We start from the raw sequence: 19,852 nt of genomic DNA, 5'->3' as shown, positions 1-19,852 counted from the left end.
CATGATTCCTCTTGCAGGAGGTTACACCTGCCCAATGTATTTATTATTAACATGTCAACTGTCAAACTTAATGAATTTGTTATTGTGGTTCCCTGTAAGTGCAGTGATTTATTTTTAGAATTACTTTTACAGCGGTACTGGCCAGAAATGTAAACAAAACACAATTTTATTTTGGATGCTCTGAGAAACTTCACAATAATAAACCATTTGAGGATTACAAAATGATTATGTTGTCCTTACTTATTACTACAAAATTAAATAGGAACTATAATAGTAAAATTTTAGTGCTTTGCTCATGTTAAAAAGAGTACTAAAACAGTAATTATTTTTTTTGTAAAATAATGGATAATTTTGTCTTTCAATTGACACAGTGGTGGATTCTGACTAGGATAAACCATGCTCCAGTAAAATTTGAATACACAATTATTTTTAAACTAGCTGAGCCAGAAATTATTACCTGTTCCCCAACTATTTGTCTGCATTATCCTGAACGTTCTATTATCAAATTCATGTTAGGTCACATACAGGCCAATTGATTATTTTTCTTTTCCCCAGTCATACGATATTGAATTTTCTACAAATACATTATTTCGAGCTTGTGTGTGTCAATTTTCATGTTGCGTGCAAAAATAATCTCGCACTTACTGAATAAATAACTATTATAAACTAACGGAAAATACCGCTTGTGAACTGTAAGACAATATTTTATTCAGTTAACAGCCAGGTTGTACGTATATACAACGTAATTTGTCTTTTAGAGCGAGTAGTGGAAAAGTACATAATTTTTTCAAGTAAAGTAACATAATTGAACAATTTTTGTAGAAGCAAACTTAAGCCAAAGAAAAGTACATATGTGTGACATTTGTAAAAATCTCAGCACAGTGGGTATTTTGTGATTGGTAACGAAAAACCAGCTTTCAGCTTGTTGCTTGCTCAATGCTTCGTTTGACAGCTGTCAGAAACACTATCTGAAGCCAAACACGTTATTAGATCAACGATTTAGAGATGAACGGTGAAATCCGCTATAAGAATGAAGTTTAAACTCAAACAATTCTATAATTAATTTCAGTTATAAGCAACTATCGCAGCTATTAATGTTAATGGAGGGAATCCGGATGGTAACGCCGCTGTGAAGTGTGGTCTTTAAAGCAACGGCGATCAAAAAAATCCTCAAAGTCACGAGGCGTCCAAGCTTACCCATGTTTGTTATTTCGATTTGTTTATTTTCGTGCGGCAAATTTTTGGCACCCCGCCCCAAAAAGCGCTGACCGACTGAATTTACTCGGCTTATAAAATTACTTTTTATAAGACGGGGCCACTTGAAAATACCGCACTAACAAGAAAGCGACTGGTTATCTGAGTGACGTCAGCCACCGATGAAAATTCCAATCTAAATAATTATTATTTCGAACATTGACAAGGCAAATACCATCGCTAAGTCGCCTCGGCATAAACACTTTGAGTGTCTGCATATGGTGGTGACTGATGGCACTGTAAATACTGCCTTGTAAACCTAGATACTCGAAATAAAACATAATTCCAAGATCTGAGGAACGCTGCTGGATATAATAAATAAAGGAAATACCATTTTGCGGGCCTTTTGGTGCAACTCTCGGTCTCGGAAAACGGGATTGGAAAACGGGAACCAACGAGCTAGGTTTAGGTATGAGGGCGTCTGAAATTTACATCAAATATAAATAATTATTCAAGAATTCCCTACAAGCTAAAAATCCTTCTATTCCTTTTATTTAGTCCTAGTTGTGTGTAATCTTAGTTTACACAATCACAGGAAGTGAGCTTAACTTTTAGGAGGCAAAAAATATGTATTGGACACCTCCCACAAGTTGTGGTCACCTCCTGGAACGGTACAAACGTGGATTACACGCATGTAGAACAACAAATTTGAAATTAATCTGTTTTCTGTGCAAAAATACTAAAGTGCAATATCTAAATGCGCCTAAGATTTAGCGGCTACGCTAACGAGCATGCGTATCCTAAAGGTTTGGCACAGAACCATTGATCCATAGGCGTACGTTAGCTGATAAAAGAAACACGACACCAAGACTTACATCCTGCTGGTCTAGGATACGTGAATCGACGTTCTGGATGGGGTAGACACCCATGGAGAGCGTGCGTGGCCCCGGTGAATGCGCTCCCTGCGAGCGGGCAGCAGGAAAAAGGCACACTGGGTTACGCGTAGCCACGCTTACAAACGCGACCGACATGCATTGTGGTTCAATTATGTTTGCAACATCAATCAAAGTGATAGCAATCGATGAACCGGAACACCAACTTCTTTTACACACAAAACACACTGAACGACCGCTCAATAAAAGAAAATTCACTCACTAAACGAACTATTCGTTCGTAAATAAAACGTTTACAGTAACAAGACAAAAAAAAGGTTGGCCATTAATTATTCCATCATACGCTGATGACCATAATTATAATGGAATTACAAATAATTGTAGGCATGCACACACTTTTTTGCCAGAACCATTTTAGAATGAATGGTTTATAAGACGTAATTTGTCAATTTCCTTGTGCATTTTTCAATAATGGAGCCTTTACAGGGTCGATCAATGTAGATAAAAAAATGTTATTTACCTGACAAGTCAGGAAATTAGTGTAAAGGGAGACATTGTTTGTAAAGCCATAATGCACTTTCCTGTTCAATTTGACAGGTAGTACATGACTTTTTTAATTAGAAAATTGGTAATAAAGTTCCAGTTTATTCTGCAGAAAACGTTCCTTTTAGAGATAATGGGCCTCATCCCACAAATAAAAAATCAGTTTTTATCATTCCTGCAACACTGCCACAAGCATATTGACGTTAGTTATTATTTTCAAAAATAAAATGGCTCCATTATAGTTAAAACATAAAGTGAAATAGAGTATACATCATATAGGTATGTAATAAAAGATCATTACATTAACAACTGAAACTTTTCTTTCACCTCCTATTACAGTCTTTGAGATCCCCATGAACAAACATTATTTTCAACAATTTTTTTGATTAAATTTCTCTGGTAGTATTTAAAAATAGAATCTAGTGAAATCCCTCAAATGACTAGTCACTTCTGTACAACCATATTTTTTTCAAAATTTTTTTAAAGATGAAACATAATTCAAAAATTTTGTCTTTTAATTAACACAGTAGTGGACCTAACTTCCGATTAACTAGGATAAACAATGTTTAGCAAAATTTGGATTAGAAGTGTGTTCCAGACAATTATCCCTAAAATAATTTTGAGACTGGGATGACTGCCTTTGATAATCCTCCTGGTATTTTACCTTAACCTACAAACATTAAGGACTTTCAGAAAAAACACATGTTTTTCTATAACCACATAAATTAAAACAATACAAATAAACTATTGATTTGAATATTTAGTAACAAAAAATTAAGAAATTACGCCCACAAAAATAAACAGTTGCATAGAGTGTGGTCTATTAAGTTTAACCGGATTAATAACCATTACACCTAACATTTGCCTTTCGCTACAGTTGAATTTAGCGGTCATTCATCATTATTGTCAACCAGTTTTGCATGTTATTACGTTCCTGCCGCTAATCGCGGCTAATAATAATAAACGTTTGCGTTCGATCACTTAAAACAAACAATTCTGTGTTATTACTATTTTTGATCTAACTACTTTGGCCGGCAAAACAGTTTTACAGTGGCGCGCTCGCACGCCACTGTATAGTCGCAATCAGTTTGATTGATGCTGCAATCAGAGATTCCCCACGGGTTAATTAAACGTTTAATTTTTAATACAAGCTGAAATCATACACACGCAAGAACAGAAATGACAATGAGATGGATATTAGAATTTGTTTGGTTTAATCCCCAAAACATGCAACAAATTGTTCAGGTTAAATATCGATGTGAATGATGGTGATTGTTAGCCTTGATCTTAGTCGTGTGTCACATTTGACGTTAGGCGGCAACACTGCAGTTTTGTATAGAGGTGTGACGTTCCAAGGACACCCCCCTATAAACTTCACATCTACTGTTGCCAATGCCAATACACGTCAAGATCGAGGACTGCATTCGTATAGAGTAGAGGTTAGAATGACACATAGAAACAAGACGAAAACAAACGTAAATGCATTTCAAATAAGAAATAAAACTAATACAATACCATGTCATTGTACACTTCTTCGGACATTTTCTGAAAAACCAACATTAACGGTTCAAAAAATATCTTTACGAACATTTTGGAACTGAGTCAAAAATATTGATTTGCAAAGCCAAACTTGCATTGTTGACTCATTTCACAATAGCCAAACGCGTCTTGTTACAAATGGTAATTTTAAAACCCTTGAAACAATCTTAACAAAATTTATCAAAATCAGTAAAATATGCAGTGCGAACAAGACGCGGTTAACTTGTTAATTTTTACACAAAAGTACTAATTCCAAAAGAAAAAACGTGTTAAATTGTTACGTAAATCGTGAACACGCTCATCCAGTACAACATGGGCAAAAGTGGCCAGGACCAAAAGAAAGAACGTTAAGAAACACAAACTATGTACAAAGAACCGCACACCATTCACCACACTCAAAACAAATGTTAAAAAAGCGACAGAACTAGGAAAATACAACAAAAAATGAGGTAGCAGGATGTAGAACGTGTGCCAAAAACTAAAACGCGGCAAAATATATCAAAGTGGGGCTTTGCACTATTTAATAGTAATTTTGTATTTAGTTTTGATAGGTTACATACATACAGATGTGTTTTATTAAAATTCATAACTAAAGATTTCCGGAAAATCGATATCTTATTGTACTTCAGTATGGTGTAATAACTTAAATTCCCAAGTTTTTGATCTGCCATTAGTAGTAAAGTAATAATAGTATCTTAAGTGGATAGTTAGACAGAATCTGCGGAACGAATGTGATATTCTTGACAGTAACCAATTAATTGACTGATGGTTTCTTAAAAAACATAAAAAATACGGTTTTATCTTTTAAAGGCAGTAAAACTTGGCTTTTCTAGATTTTATTACATATAACAAAAAAAAACTTGATTGTTGCTAATTAGATTTACTCAAACAAAACGATTCTAATGTTTATTAGTTTATGGTTGTTTGATTAGAGAACACTGCGTGAAAGTTTGATGATAATACCACAGTATAAAGAATATAACTATAACTTAACTTATGTTATATCTTTAGACTGTGATATATGTGTATATACTTCTCATGTTTTCCAAAATATTTAAAATATTACATACTAGAGATCAACTTCTGTATTAGTAAGAAATTAAATATTTTATTAAATCGGACAGTTGTGGAACACAGTCCACATAAATGTGGACCAAACCGAAACCAAAAAGGTGTGTGGTTATTAGGCTTTTGGTAAAATTTAAATAAAAATAGACATCGATTAACAAGAAACTTTCAGTCGTGTTTAGGAGTTTATCATAACAAATCAACAATAGAAGTGGCAAATGAAAATAAAAAATGCAAAAGCGCTCTCAAACTAAAAGAAAAACTCAATCAGAAGACTTACAAATAGTCTTGACATATAGTGAATAGTGTGAAGGGCTTTCTTCAGTTTATCCTGCTGAAAGAACCAATTTCCGATATAAAATCGTCCTGTCAGGTATAGAGAATCAAGAGAAATCCTTGATAGTAAAATAATGGAAGAAAACCTTCAGCACTACTTTAAGATGTCGAAAAGAAACAGCAAGATTTGCTAATGTGTGTAACCAGTAACAATCAATAAATATTTGTTTTGTAAATATACTTATTGACTGCTCCATGAGAAATATAGTAAGAAAGTTCTTAGCCACATACGCATCAAATTTGAAAAGTCACTCAAAATCAGATTGCTCACTCAACCAACTACACTGAGGCGTAATTTGTCATCTAAATTAACTATAATGAAGGTGACAGTAGCTTACCTCTCGTATAGTCAAAGTATGAGATACCATCTGGATGTTGTTCTGGCTCTGGCTGTTTGGCAAGTTCTCACTGGATCTGGACCGGACAAGTTGTTTGGATCCGTGCATTACCTGTCGGCTCTTAAGCAACATTTCAGTCTTGATGAACACCCGCGAAATGTACGACGAGCTGAGCCCTCGTATCCCGAAGGCGACCTAACCAGAAAAGTTAAAGAAGCGCCCTCGTACATGAGTCTCCGAATACCTTCAGGTACCTTTAATACTTTTTGCGGTGTCACCGGCATTTCCCGGCAGAATTTGTTCAAAGCTTTGTCCACGCCGTTCTTCTGAATCTCGGCAGACCATTCAGACGAGTTGGACGACTTCTGGAACAGCAACAAGATAGCCATGGCTGTTCGGTATAGGACCTAAAATAAATTCAAGCATTTTAGTTTTTTTATGTCTAGAATTCCCCAAAACAAACAATATACATAGTAATTTATTTAAAACAGCGAGATTCACCATTGACTTCCGTATCGATCAATCTTTTTCATAATCGATCAATGCAGTTCCCGGAAGACCACCCTGTATATTTGTTGTTGTTGTTGTATATTTGTTTCTAAAGAACAACCAAAAACACAAACCCTAATTTAAATTTTGAATAAAAAGCAGCAGCTTAAAATCATGTAATTAACTGGCATTTGCTAAAAGTAATCATTAATATAAACCTGAAAATAAGTATAAAAATACTGCATTAGTCATTCAGTTTCAATGACAATAGACACAAGTAGACATTATATTGTTAAGTTATCTAGTCAAATCCATTATCAGCTGGCATGATTTGCAATTAACGTAGACACGTTATTACTTTATTGAATTAAACTTACTTTAAGTAATTCAGATTGAAAAATGTATATGATTTACAGATGTTACATGAATTCCTTTTAATCGTAACGTAATTACATAATGCTGTTGTTGACCACCTACTTAACAAGTAATCTAATTTATATTTGAAACAATCTGGTTGAAGTAAAAACTTCACAAATATTAACGTTGTTATCTATTATCTCACCGATATGCCAGATCTTGGCTAGAAACCTTTCGAGTGAAAAGCAGAGAGTATTTAAAATAAAGCCTAGACGTAAGCATATAAACAGGAGTGTCTAAAAGAAATAAACACGGCACGTTTACACTTGTATAACGCTCTCAGTAGGCTACAGCAAACAAAAACTGCGTTTTTTACCTTAACTCCTTCATGGAAGTAGCAATCCATTATGCGCACCAAGTGCTGAAATGGTAGACCTTGGAAAATCCACCAAATCCAGTCCATGTAGACTCGTTCCGCCATGCCGACGGTACAATGACGTTGAAGGTGTACGGCTGCACCTTTCTGAAACAAATTTTAATATCTTAGTTTTGGATGTACCATAAACATAGCAAGGAAAATAGTATAATTGGTGGTTCTTAATTCCGAACCAGTTTGATCATTTGTCTGAGTAACATTATACTGAATTTTGAAAACTTTGATAACTGCAATAAACTCTAATTGTACGTAATAAAACTGGGTAACCTGATGCTCGTTTTCCCTCTCAAAAGTATCAGTTTCGATTTCATATACCTACTCGTTAGTAATAATATGTTGATGTAGACGTACGAGCTGGGTTGGCAACAATGTTTAGCCTCAGACCATAATGCCACTTGATCAAAGAAAATTTATGTAAAATGCAAATTATGGGACAAAATCGGTTGTGGCAGAACTGATCATCTCAGTAATTTAAAGCAGCAAGACTTGCATGTAGTTTACATCACAGCTGGATTCAACAAGCAAAAAGTATCAAAAGTAAGCCGTTCTGAACCAGAAGTTCTGCGATGAGTAGGTAACACAAAAGATTGTGGGTACAACCTCAATAAAGTCGATTTCCTTTGATCTACAGTGATTGGAAGGTAAAAAAAGCGGTAACTTCACTTAACCTGCTTCTTTCAAGCTATTTGGCTAAATTATAATACTGACTGAAAACTACCTGTCAAGATTATTTCTTTAAATATCCTGACAATATAATACATAACCGTTATTGTTGTAGGAAAACTTTCGGTTTAACGTTCAGTTTTCAAACGCGACAGCTACCCATAACAAACCTATTATTCAATAATGGGACCCACAAGTATATTAAATAACTCGGTGCAAAAGTGGAGCAGAATGGTAATTAATAATTACCGGTTAAAAAGAGTCCCCTGCCTTGAAACATTTTAGAGTTTGGCGGTTAGCCGAAGCTTAGGTAAAATGCATGTATTTTGACTTCAACAGCAATGCATTATTTAACCAGTCCTTGTCCACAATAAGTAAATCGTTTACATTCTCAACATAGTGTTTAAAATTCCTGTTTCTACTAGTTTTTTAATGATAAATTATTGTAAAAACAATTTGTCCTCTCTCAGTTATCATTATAATTAAAAGCAATCAAAATCACATTTAAGTGGATTTTTACTTATTGGTTCCTGAACTTTTTAAGGATATCAAAACGAAATTACATAAGCACATACAGAAATATACTGTGACATAAAACCACAACTGAAAAGTGTACTAATTAAAGTTTAATGCGGCTTTTACGATCAAATAAGAAATTCAATACAGCTCTAAACAGCCGCTCCAGTACTGAATGTTGCAGTGTATTTCTTGCACGATAATGTTGTACAAAAAAAGTCATTAGAAAAAATTCCGTCGAGTGCTTATATGAAAAAACCATATAAGGCATACAAGAACGATTCTTAACTGATCGATACAAAGTCACGCAACTATGAAACATGAAACATGCATAGCAAATAAATGATAAGGGTACTAACAATAAAGAAGCTTACGCATTTGAAATCGATTGTCCTAATACCTATTTGTGGGTGGTAAACGCTGATGAGAGCCAGCAAATTTTATTTAGATAGGCATTATATGAATAACATGTATTATTTTATTGCAGGAGGTACAATAATTATTGTGGCTGAAACAGTACAGAAACTTGTATCAATATGCTCCAAATTGATTATTAGCAGAAAACTCAACAGGACATAAAAACATATACAAAGTCTGCAGTGTTCCAATAAATCAGAATTTTGAAAGAGTAACCGAAATTCACTGCTTATTTAAGAAATACCAGAGAAGTTCTTCAAACCTTCGACAGAACTATAAATTACAAAATTGGCATATACATTTAGGTAAGTAGCATCTTTCGTAGAAGTGAGCAAAAACTAAATATTGCATAACATTTTATAACTTAGAAAAAAAAAAAACACTCGTCATGCCTAATATTATTAAATGAGTATGCTTGTGGATGTGCGATATTGAAATGCAGTACTTCCCACTCGTCCAAATAAAATTAAACTTATTAGATGACTTCAGTTTTAGTTTCAAGGATCAATTTTCCTGTAAATTTGACAGATTTTATGGTAAAACATTTGCATGAAGATGCTCTTCATAACAGCATCTAACATTTCCAGTGGTGCTATTCTGCCTAATGATTCAGTGCCATACACTGTTGGCATTTTCAACCTGAAAAATGTCACAGTCAGATTATATAAATAGCAGAATGACACAAAGGTCAGCGACTAAAGCAAAGTACGACAAATCGTCTATATTTCTCTTTGTCAAAATGTAGCAATGATAGATAAACTGGAGGATGATGGCAATAAGTAGTACTCTAAGTAGATGCTTATTGAACAATATTGTTCACATTAACTATAGAATAATTTAACCAAACTTTACTTATAAGATAAATGTGATTTTGAGAAGCAAATATTACGACTCATTTTCCTTAAATTTTCAGCCTGAACCAACAACTTTTATGATTTAGTTTTCTTCACTTTTGAATTTAAATCCAACACAACACTATAAAAGTTAATTTTATAATATTTTTGCATTATGTCCTAAAACTAGGTTCGGAAGGAAATTAATTTCGAGTTGGCTAAACCACACAAGCCAATAATTTGCGTAATACTGTTGGTAATAAAATTAAATCTTCCATATAAATCTGTAATATAATTAGCGTACATATCTTGATACTTGGTAGGTTTTTTGATTTGGCTATCAGAATATCGTACATTAATTATGTTACACATTGATTTGCTTATCACACTACGTGTATTACGTGTTTAGAATATATTAAAAACAAAATCAGTATCAATTGAAGCATTGGAGACTAAATCTCGTTCAATAAAGGTACTGAAATGGTTGAATAGCAAACTTTCTGTTTAGTTCCGATTTATCATCAAAGTAATTGTAACATAATGTCTTCATATAAATAAACAATGCTGCCTGCGTTTTCAAAGTTCAGTTATTTTGCACGAACGTTTGAAAAACTAACCGTATCCTTAACTTACCGTTTAACTGAACAGGAAGAAAACAAATTCGCGGTTTGTCCTTGTCTAGCAACCTGACAAAATATGTATGTGGACGAAATCTGAGCACAAAATAGTACTTTTCCTAATGATTACATAAATAGATTTAAACTTGTTTATTATTATAATAGCAGAATTATCAAAATAACAAGTTATTGCTCAATATTAAAATAAGTCAAAACAAACAGGGTGTTTCAAGCTTCTTGGCAAATTAGACTAACCCTATAAAATAACATTTTTTAACAACAATGTCTTGTATATTTCTTACATTTGACTTTTTACTACCAATGTCAAAACACAAGGAAAAGTGCATTTACCACAAGAGTTCTTATTAATTAAATTATTGAATAATATTATCAGAAACTTAGTTTTTGACTTTTGTGAAAAGTTACATTTAAATGTTTCAGAAATTACCACATGTGGATAGAAGAGTAAAAATGTACGGATATACCAAGTGAACAATAAAACACATTAATAATAATATAATAAAAACAGTGTGGTAAAACCACACTAAGGTGATTGAGCCTTTATCTTATAGTGATCTCATATTTTTCACTGGTAAAAACACTTGTAGCTTGCAAAAGCATCCACTCAAAATATCAATTATAAAATGTAAATCCTCTAATAAAACAATAGTAATCAAACCATTTAATCTGGACATTTTAATCCCTATAAATTATTTACAAGGTGATTTCTATAAAAATGGTGCAACTTATGCAGGTGTAATCTCAGGTCAGCAAATAGTTCAAAAACTGGTTTATCGTTTTTTGATTGTTCTAAAAAAACTGACAACTTAGATTAATATTTCAAAAGTCAACTAATAAAATGCCTCATTCAAACTGTTGATAATAGGAAACTTTAAAAACTTTCAATTTCCTCAGATGTTTTGATGCTTTTGCTACAACTACAACAAACTGTCTGTTTATTAGAAAAGTTTTATTTTAAGATTTACTCTGAATGAGATAGAATTGAATGGAATATCCAGTTGTTGTTTTCAGCTTTAAAATCCAAACATTTTTATAGAATTTTCTCTAATATTAACTAACTTAAAAGCCAAAGAAGCTATAAAGATTCTGCTTGATTAACATTTATTAATAAAGCAAATTGTCAATCACCATAACATCAGATAACATCAGTGTCGCCCAACTGAATTAAGAGAATACTTCAATGACAATAATGATAATAATATTAATGCGTATTTTGCAAATGTAATTCACTCGGTATTTTATAAGCGAGCAGTCTCTATAAATTAGGTTATTTAGAGGAGAAAAACTAAATATGGCCTTGGCAACTAGTGGGACGACCAACCCACGACTTCCTTCTCGCCTTTCTGAAAAAATTACCGTTCTTGACACAAAATGCACCTAAATGAAGACAAATGGGCCTGACACTCTCACTGTAATGCTCTAAACCAGCAATTAAACCTAGATTGAGACTTACCACGTGCTTCCTACATATTTGCATCACAGTCTTCCACGTCACCTCGTAGAGAAGCTTCGTTTGCGTTATAAAAGTCTTTTCTTTGCAAGATACTAAACTAGCCATGCAGTGATAAGCTTCTTCCTCTGCAACAAATAAAGATAATGAGATAAGCGTTTTGGAGATCAATATTCTATGTGACACGACAATTATTGGTGCCAGACTGGATTTTCTATAATGCAAGCCTGCTTTGCCGTCATACATGAATATCTGGAGAGACCGTGAAATTGAGGATAATGAGGTCGACTGAGCTACATTGAATGCATATTTTTATGGCAAGGTTATGATTATATATAAAGCTTGCAATTTTCTGAAGCATATCTTCTAGATATTAATTCTTGTCTCCAACAAATCACATAGCTATTTTAGGATTTGTAATTAAAACACGAATTTTAAAATATTGCATGTAAATTGTGAATCAGGGGTGTTATAGATGAACTAATAATACCCAAACCAATTTGACCTACAAAAAGTTGAGTTTTGATAATTCCATCTAGTAATCTTGGAATAAATCCAATTATTGAGCAACTTAAAAGCTTAATTTTTAATTATTATTTGTGAACAGTTTCTTAAAATAATTGAACAATATAATTTGGTACCCTACACCATTTTAAAATTTCTAACAGTATCCAAGGTTAACAGTGTTGATGGTGAATTTCATTTTGAACCAGTTTAACATTTGCACACAACAAAAGTAAACAGTCATAAAGTAAATTGTTGGCTGAGGTATTATTTGGCAGTATACACTCAGAATGGGATTGACATATCCACAATTTCTTATTTATACGTATAACAGTAACTAACCTTAACAAAATGTGTTACTAAATAGCAAACAGCTTAGCATACTACTGTAAAAGTTGTCCTAAATTTTCGTCTGAGTAAACACACTTAATTCTCCTATTGTTTTGTTGTTATTAATACCAAAATGTTTTCGGTCACGAAGCCAAAATTCTGCCCAGTGAATATTTATATCAAGTTATTCCAAGCATAACTTCTTCGAGGAAAAGTAATAATTAAAGCGAATTTCCAATTCGTCACCTGCGTTGTCCACGACCATTCGAGCAATTTGACAAGGTGCCAAACATTCTTTCCGAGGAAAGGAACCGTTCCAAACTGGATTCCAATTTTTAATTTATCACCTTGTTATTTTGAGTCATATTCGTGAATGCAGTGGAAAAACAATTATTGATAAGGCAAGTAGGTATATCAGTTCAATAATCGTTCATCGGCAAGCCTATAGCTAACTCCTGATTCCTGTAGCAAAACAAAAAATTCAATATTATTAACGAAGATTTAAAGATGAAGTTTTTATTAATATAAGTTATCTGTTTAACGCTGACTGGTCAATAAAAGCTGTCTAAATCGTGATTAACACAGATTTTTATTACTATTAATCTTGTTTGATATTTCATTAATTCGTTTTTGCATTGCAAATTTAATAATATGCCAACTGCTTGTTTATGGGACAAGCCGAGGAAAACGAACTAAGCTGAGCAATGCAATCTGTTTCTGGAAAGGGAAATGAGCCAAAACTTAGTTACGCATTTTAAAATCATTTTTGTTTTACCACAGTTCTGTTGTCTAAAATACAGGGTAGTCAGAAGTCGGTTAAGTTTGAGGGAGTGTCTTTCCAGATCGTAGCTAAACAGTACGGTGTAAATGTTAGCTATTTACGTAACCAGTTACAAAAGGTAAACATTCCATACAATAAAGGTAGGAAATGACACCATTGTCTATGCAATTTTATTAGACACCTCAGTGATAAACTCAGAGTTAATAATGCCATTTATTTTGATAAGACATTCGATTATCACAAAATAGTTTTGAAATTAAATAATAGGACTAGCAAATTAGCTGGCACCTTGCTTTATCAATGTAAAGCAATTCAACCTTAATATTACCACTAGTTAGCAGTCTGGTGAATCATGACTTGCAAAAAGCATTTTATAACCTCTGGAAAGTTGTCGGTCATGAATTTATAACCACCTGCAAAAATCAACAGTCAGTAAGAAGAGAAACTCATGATGACCCATTGTTAGGAATAAGTGAAAAATAACTTCAATTGAATAAAAAAATACGATTCACGTTTATCTAATTTACTATTTATAACCGGATTATCTTTAATAAAAATGTAATAAGGAATTTGATTTTTGATCTCCAATCAATTGACTCATCTGTTACCAGTGGTTCTAAGAATCAGGTTTATTCTCACTTTCAACAAATTTCAAATCTGAAAAGTTACATTCTGAATTTTCTTGATTGAAACAGCGATTTTTTCGATAATCTGGAGATACGAGACAACTTGAAAAATTGCCTACACCAGTAATAAGATAAACACCTTCAGAACTGAGATTATTTTACAGGATTGCTTATAGATTATTTGATAAAAAAAATACATGTACAATTTAAACAAAACATCTAAGTCAGTTGTTAGAAATATTTCAAAATCCAACAGTAGAGTGGGCAGAATTCCAAATTATTTAAAAGTGATTTATCATTGATTTCTATGAAATATTATTTGAGAAAGTATTGATTTTATAAATCACCAATTTATATTTTATAAGGTCAGCCTTAAAATATATGAAAATGCTATTATTAGGTACAGAACACATTTAAAAAACAAATCATAGGCTGATACCTACAACCATTTTAATTTTAAAAATAGCAATAATGTTGATGATAATCACTATTCAATAGATCAATTATTATAACAACTATAAGCTCAAGTGGAATACATTACAATTCTAATTAAGTTTGAAGAAATTTTATGTCAAACAGTAGCTAGCTAATATAATCAAAATTGTCACAAATCCCAGTTTTCGGGTCTTATACAGTAGGCAATAATAAACAAGCTTAGAAGACAACTTTGACATTTAAAGATATGTCCACCCTTTACTTATTTGCTAGTTCACAACCTTCTTCATAAACATTGGCTATTGCATTTGGATTTTGAAGCATGTGACTAGAATACTGTGTATCAATTGAACAACATTATATTGTATCTGTTCGTACTTGTGAACACTAAACTTCTTTCTCACTATTTCCTATACTCTTGTAGTTTGTTGGGCTGCGACAACTCTGGAATTTATCTAAAAATTTTGAACAAATTTTCAAGACTGTTGCACCCACCTATACCATATAAACATTAACATTAATCAGACCATGTGACGCATCCGGTTAATTACGGCTTGTTAGCTTATTAAATAGCTCTGGCAGATTTAACTACAATTTCACCTCGGTTAAGATGACCTTTTCAACGGCGAATAGAGTACAGTTTCAATTTCATTCCGAAAACGAAACATTGAATTAAAAATAACCCGATAAGCTAGACAAATAGCAGCCTAATTAAATTTAACACCGCCTTTTATTGAGGCAAATTTGTTTTAATTGGAGGTGAGCCCCGACTGAAAATATGAAATAAACACAGTTGGCACTTAAAAAAAATCTACGTTTACATTGTAAATTTTCGTGTAAAACACTCCAAAGAATACGCGGATAAATATTTAGGTAGCCCGCGAGATTTCTCAACGGTAGAATGTCAGTTTTAATTGACTTTATCCAAACAAATATGAAACAGTTCATAAATTGAGCCGCTGACACCGGTAGCGGCAGAAAATCACGAAACATTACTATTTTTAAATACAAAATCAAGTGATTCTGCTTAAGAAGCTTTTTCAGAAAACGCTACTGCTTGCCACCTTTCATAATCACAGGAAATTGTTTTTACTCAAACTTTTTACGATCTTCAAATAATCGCTTAAAATGTAAACAAACAAATCAGCTTTCAGTGCTATTAAAACAAGTATGAAAACTGGTTTCTAAAGAAATCAGTTTTAGCTAAAATTTTCTCAGTAGATTTTGAGACCTTTTGAGTCACTGTTAGCAACAGTAATTAAGCCTGACTCAGTAAGCAACTAGTACTACCTTCTGGTAATCACTATGTTTTCAAAGTTAATACACTTTTCATCGGCTAAAATTAAATCGGTCGTCAGCTGATCTTGTGGCACACTGGTGCTAAATCACACTTGAGATGATCTAAAAATAGCAATATTTTGGCAACTGAATATTTTGACCTCTCAACGTTCTTCTAAAATATATGTTTACTTTCAACACCGGTTATACCATTTAGGATATCCGCAAGATCATCCGATCCGATAACAGTCATTTGATTGCAATGTCAAGACGTTACGTAACTATAGTCCTTGTTAGTAAAACTAGTTTTGGTTGATATAGCTACTATTCGCCATGAACCATTACAAACAAGCAGATTGTTTCAGACCCTTTTAGCTTGTTTCCTGCCTTGAGAGTGTTATCGGATAGTCTTGGATGAACCTTTGGAGTCTCTGAAAGAGTTGGAACTATTCCTACATTTTTTCTTGGTGTCTCTTCCTCTCAGCTGTGGCCATAGAAACATACAGGCGAGAATTCACTTTTTATATGACTCCTTAAAGACAGATCCCATTCTTTGTCAAAAATGCGTAACTTGTATACTACAAACTTGTGCCTACAAACCGATAATCTCTTTAAATTGTTCAAGATTCTTTTGTCAGTACATGCATCTGCAGACAAATTGCAGTTTTTCCAAGTACCATTAACTCCATGACCCACACCATTTAAATTCAATACCCCAAAACATTTGATATTATAGAAAACTCAGATCCCACCCAATCATTTGTTTACTTTTTGGATCTTGGCTCCTGTCAATAATCAACGGTGTCAGCAATAAGTTCAAAAACAAAATGAGTAATGTCTGTCTCAACTATGCTTGATGCTGTACAGGCTTTTGGTCGTAACGAGAATTTGAAATGTTTATTGCAGAAAGCTTTTGATATTTTAACCGTTAAAGATGGATTATACACATATAATTATCAAAAGTTGAGTGAGTTTACTCATAAAATCCTTCCTGAAGTGGTTCGGCTTGAAATTGGAATACACTTTCCGCTCAAAATAGATATTCGCCAGTTTTAAATTTAGCCCATGCTCATTCGCATTTTTATTAATTATGTACTGGGTAGTTTTTGAGGTTAAACTGTATTAGAATCGGTTTTAATGATAAAGTGTTCTTACCGGTAACATAATGTAGCAAAAGAGCGCAGATTGGATATATCGCCGGGCTGTATACGATGTCGGGGCATGCGTAACCAAGTACGCTTACTACGCGATCGGCGCATGCCCTGCCCGACCTCGTCAAGTGATAGGCGTGGCAACGTGATGGTTCTACAAAAGGAGGTAGTGCTACCAACCGATCTGGCAAGTCGGTAGAACCGAAAACTTGCACCACCATGTCCCAATAAAATCCATCTCCGGACACTCCCCCAGCTTTGGCATGTTGGGTACATAACAACGGCCACAATTCTCTGTAAATAATAAGGTAAACTGTTAAAACAATCACCCAAGACAAACAATAGCGGGCAAAACGTACTTTCTAATTGAATGATTGGCAGGCCACGCATTTGCCCGTAACAGTTGTTTCACCTCCTGTATTTTCCCCGCTTGCAGTAACGACCGCACATCGGCAACAGTGCGCAAAGGGCGTGACGTAGGGCTGGGCGGAACGCTCACCACGCCCGAGACATCGACCAATGATGTGAAAGGGGGTGCGGCGGCGGCTGCGCCGTTTGGCGAGCCGGGGGTGGCGGTAGTGGCGGTACCAGCCGCACCTTCGGCGATCAGCATGTTGGAGAAGGTGACGGGCGCAGCCTGCGAGGATGCGGACTGGCCTATGTTAGATCTTGGAACATTGCGATATCACCTGCAACAAAAGTCCTTGTTTTAAGTTTTTCAACCAGTAAATCAGATGAGTCAGAAGAGCAATTCAGATCACTGAATAGAAAGAGTTTTTGTGGAATGTATGGCATTTTCTTAAAACTTACAGCCAAAGGTTAGAAGACAAAAGGACTTTTATTATCCTATGGCTGCTGGTGCTTTCAATAAGTGTGGTGCTGAGTTTAGAAAATGCTTTGTAGCCTTGAGTAGACTCTAATGACCTCTAATAACCAAAAAATGACACAAGCTCATAACTATTTAAACATAGGATTTTTAAATTCCTATTTGAATCAATTGAGTCAAAGTAAGCATGTTTAGATCATAGGGTATGATTCTCAACAACAAATAATCCAGTAAACAGATATAGGTATTAGGTACTGGATTAGTAATGATATCACTCCCCTGAATTATGTATGTACATTAAAATCCTTAATACCTAAAACCGAGCCTAAAACCATAGTGCCTACAAATTCAAACACTCCTAATAGATTTTCTTAATAAATTTTTCTAAAATTCTTAAAACACTTACAGGTATAATGCCTCCTATAATGCAGTCATTCAGTAGGTAATGTTTATGGGTGGGCATTTTACAAATTTGGGAATATCTTCACCTGGATCTTCACAAAGGATGCATCCAAATTAACATCAAACAGTAGGTACAGATTATCAATTATTCATTACTTCATTGTTATACAACTGTTGGTTAATAAAAATGATTCATGTGTGCCTACAAACTTTTTAGTTAATAAAATTACAATAAGATTTACAAATAAAATACAAGAAGGATTTTAATTTTTACATTCACAAAACTTTTCCATATACTTTCTTATTCTTGTTCTTATTGGTTCAAATAAGGGTTTGCTACAGTTTAGTGAACTGTCCTGTTTGACTCTCTATACACAAATATTAACTTAACACTATACATTTTTTGTTATTTTGTTAGAAAATTAGGTGTAGAATAATCTACTCCAACTTGTATCTTGGAGACACAACAAAAAGACCCAGTAACCTGTAGAGTATTTCTTTTTGGTTCTGGGTTTCTTTTTGGTTCTGGTTGTCTATATTCTCCTTGAGATTCCCTTATACATAAATGAAATTAACTAGTGGTGGATTGCAAGGTATGTAATTAAGAAGGAGAGTTCACCTAGGCAAAGTTGTAACTGGACTGTAACAGATCACATGTGCAAAAAATGTCACAGTCAAATTAAAATCTGGCATAAGGTGCCCTTACATAATATGTAGGTGTAATCAGTCCTAAGTAACTAAGGCCTTCTTCAAGGGATTTCTACCAGATTTTTACATGGTTTTCATGGATTGTCTGAAATTTGCTAATCAACTTAATTCACAATTTTGCCTCCTATTACCTTACGTTCAGATTATCATTATGATACCAAATTGGTTCAGCAATAGCTGTGGTTTTGAAGTGCTCTTCTACATGGGGTACCAGCATCTTTCAAACATTAAACTTGTTCAACGTTTTATTTGACTTGCAATTATGTGAGTATGTGGTGTAGGGTACAAGTGTGGGTACCTCACAAGATGCAATGGTTCTTTGTTTATAAGTCCAATTAAGTCTTATCTAGTTATAAGCCTGCACAACAAATGCGAAAGGTACCTGTTTTGTTTCAAATACTTACACTTTCTGCCTGGCTTAATTGTGACTAGAATGGCCGTGCCGCCGTTGAGAAGTCATGAGATCGAGCCCCAAGTCAAATCGATACCGTCCTTATTTACGTTTTTTCCACCAAGCACCTCCACTTTTCCACACGATTTGTCCGCGGTATCCCGAAAAGTAAACAAGCCGATTTAGGTCAATTTCGCACCAGAAACGTCCGCGTGCGAATACGAAACTCGACACTTCCGCAATTGCCTTTTGTATAAAAGAGAGTCCGAATCTCTACAACCGCTCTACACGGTGTACTAAAAGTGGAAGAAATACGGACGGGCATTCACGTATTCACGAATCTCTATCGGATGCGCGGTTAAAGCCACTCCCAATCCGTACTTTTAACTCACGCGGACCGCCGTAAACTGCATTTTCTTTCCTGCTTCATAAACGGAGATCCCGGGGACACCGGGTATATCACTATTTACTGATACGCACGTGACAAAAAGATTTAGGAAACAGAGACGGAGATCCCTGTTAAGTTGTCTCACCGTTCTATTTGAGATTGGTTTGGAAACACTTATTTTATTTTGACAGGTCGATTTTCGATAAACATAATGAACAGCTGATTCGAGAATCCATACTTCGAATTTTGCGTCAAAAGGCTGACACTATAGGCAACCAGCAAAACAGAAATCTGTATTTCTATGCGTTACATGACTGCAGGT

At 34.1% G+C, this 19,852-nt stretch overlaps 1 protein-coding gene across 12 annotated transcripts in view; it reads right to left on the bottom strand.

Annotated features, from left to right (window-relative positions):
- sky (GTPase-activating protein skywalker) overlaps window positions 1-19,710 on the bottom strand; it is a 28,448-nt gene extending 8,738 nt beyond the window's left edge. The window contains exons 1-10 of one of the 12 annotated variants that reach the window (XM_081977342.1): window positions 19,156-19,710; window positions 17,175-17,504; window positions 16,820-17,109; window positions 11,714-11,838; window positions 7,134-7,280; window positions 6,175-6,318; window positions 5,912-6,106; window positions 5,518-5,571; window positions 4,146-4,175; window positions 2,070-2,156 (exon numbers count right to left, since the gene is read on the bottom strand). In XM_081977342.1, the coding sequence (XP_081833468.1) occupies window positions 2,070-2,156; window positions 4,146-4,175; window positions 5,518-5,571; window positions 5,912-6,106; window positions 6,175-6,318; window positions 7,134-7,280; window positions 11,714-11,838; window positions 16,820-17,109; window positions 17,175-17,428 (1,326 nt within the window). In that variant the 5' untranslated portion in view covers window positions 17,429-17,504; window positions 19,156-19,710. Of the gene's footprint in view, window positions 1-1,585; window positions 1,676-2,069; window positions 2,157-4,145; window positions 4,176-5,517; window positions 5,572-5,911; window positions 6,107-6,165; window positions 6,319-7,133; window positions 7,281-11,713; window positions 11,839-16,819; window positions 17,110-17,174; window positions 17,505-19,155 lie in introns of all 12 variants that reach the window. The other 11 variants (XM_081977340.1, XM_081977341.1, XM_081977343.1 and 8 more) reach the window with 11 other exon arrangements.
- Window positions 19,711-19,852: the final 142 nt, after the last annotated feature.

This window comes from Ips typographus, linkage group LG4, assembly GCF_016097725.1.
Source record: "Ips typographus isolate SLU linkage group LG4, UJ_Ityp_2.0, whole genome shotgun sequence".
Taxonomy (NCBI): domain Eukaryota; kingdom Metazoa; phylum Arthropoda; class Insecta; order Coleoptera; family Curculionidae; genus Ips; species Ips typographus.
This window is presented reverse-complemented; position numbering and strand designations above follow the sequence as displayed.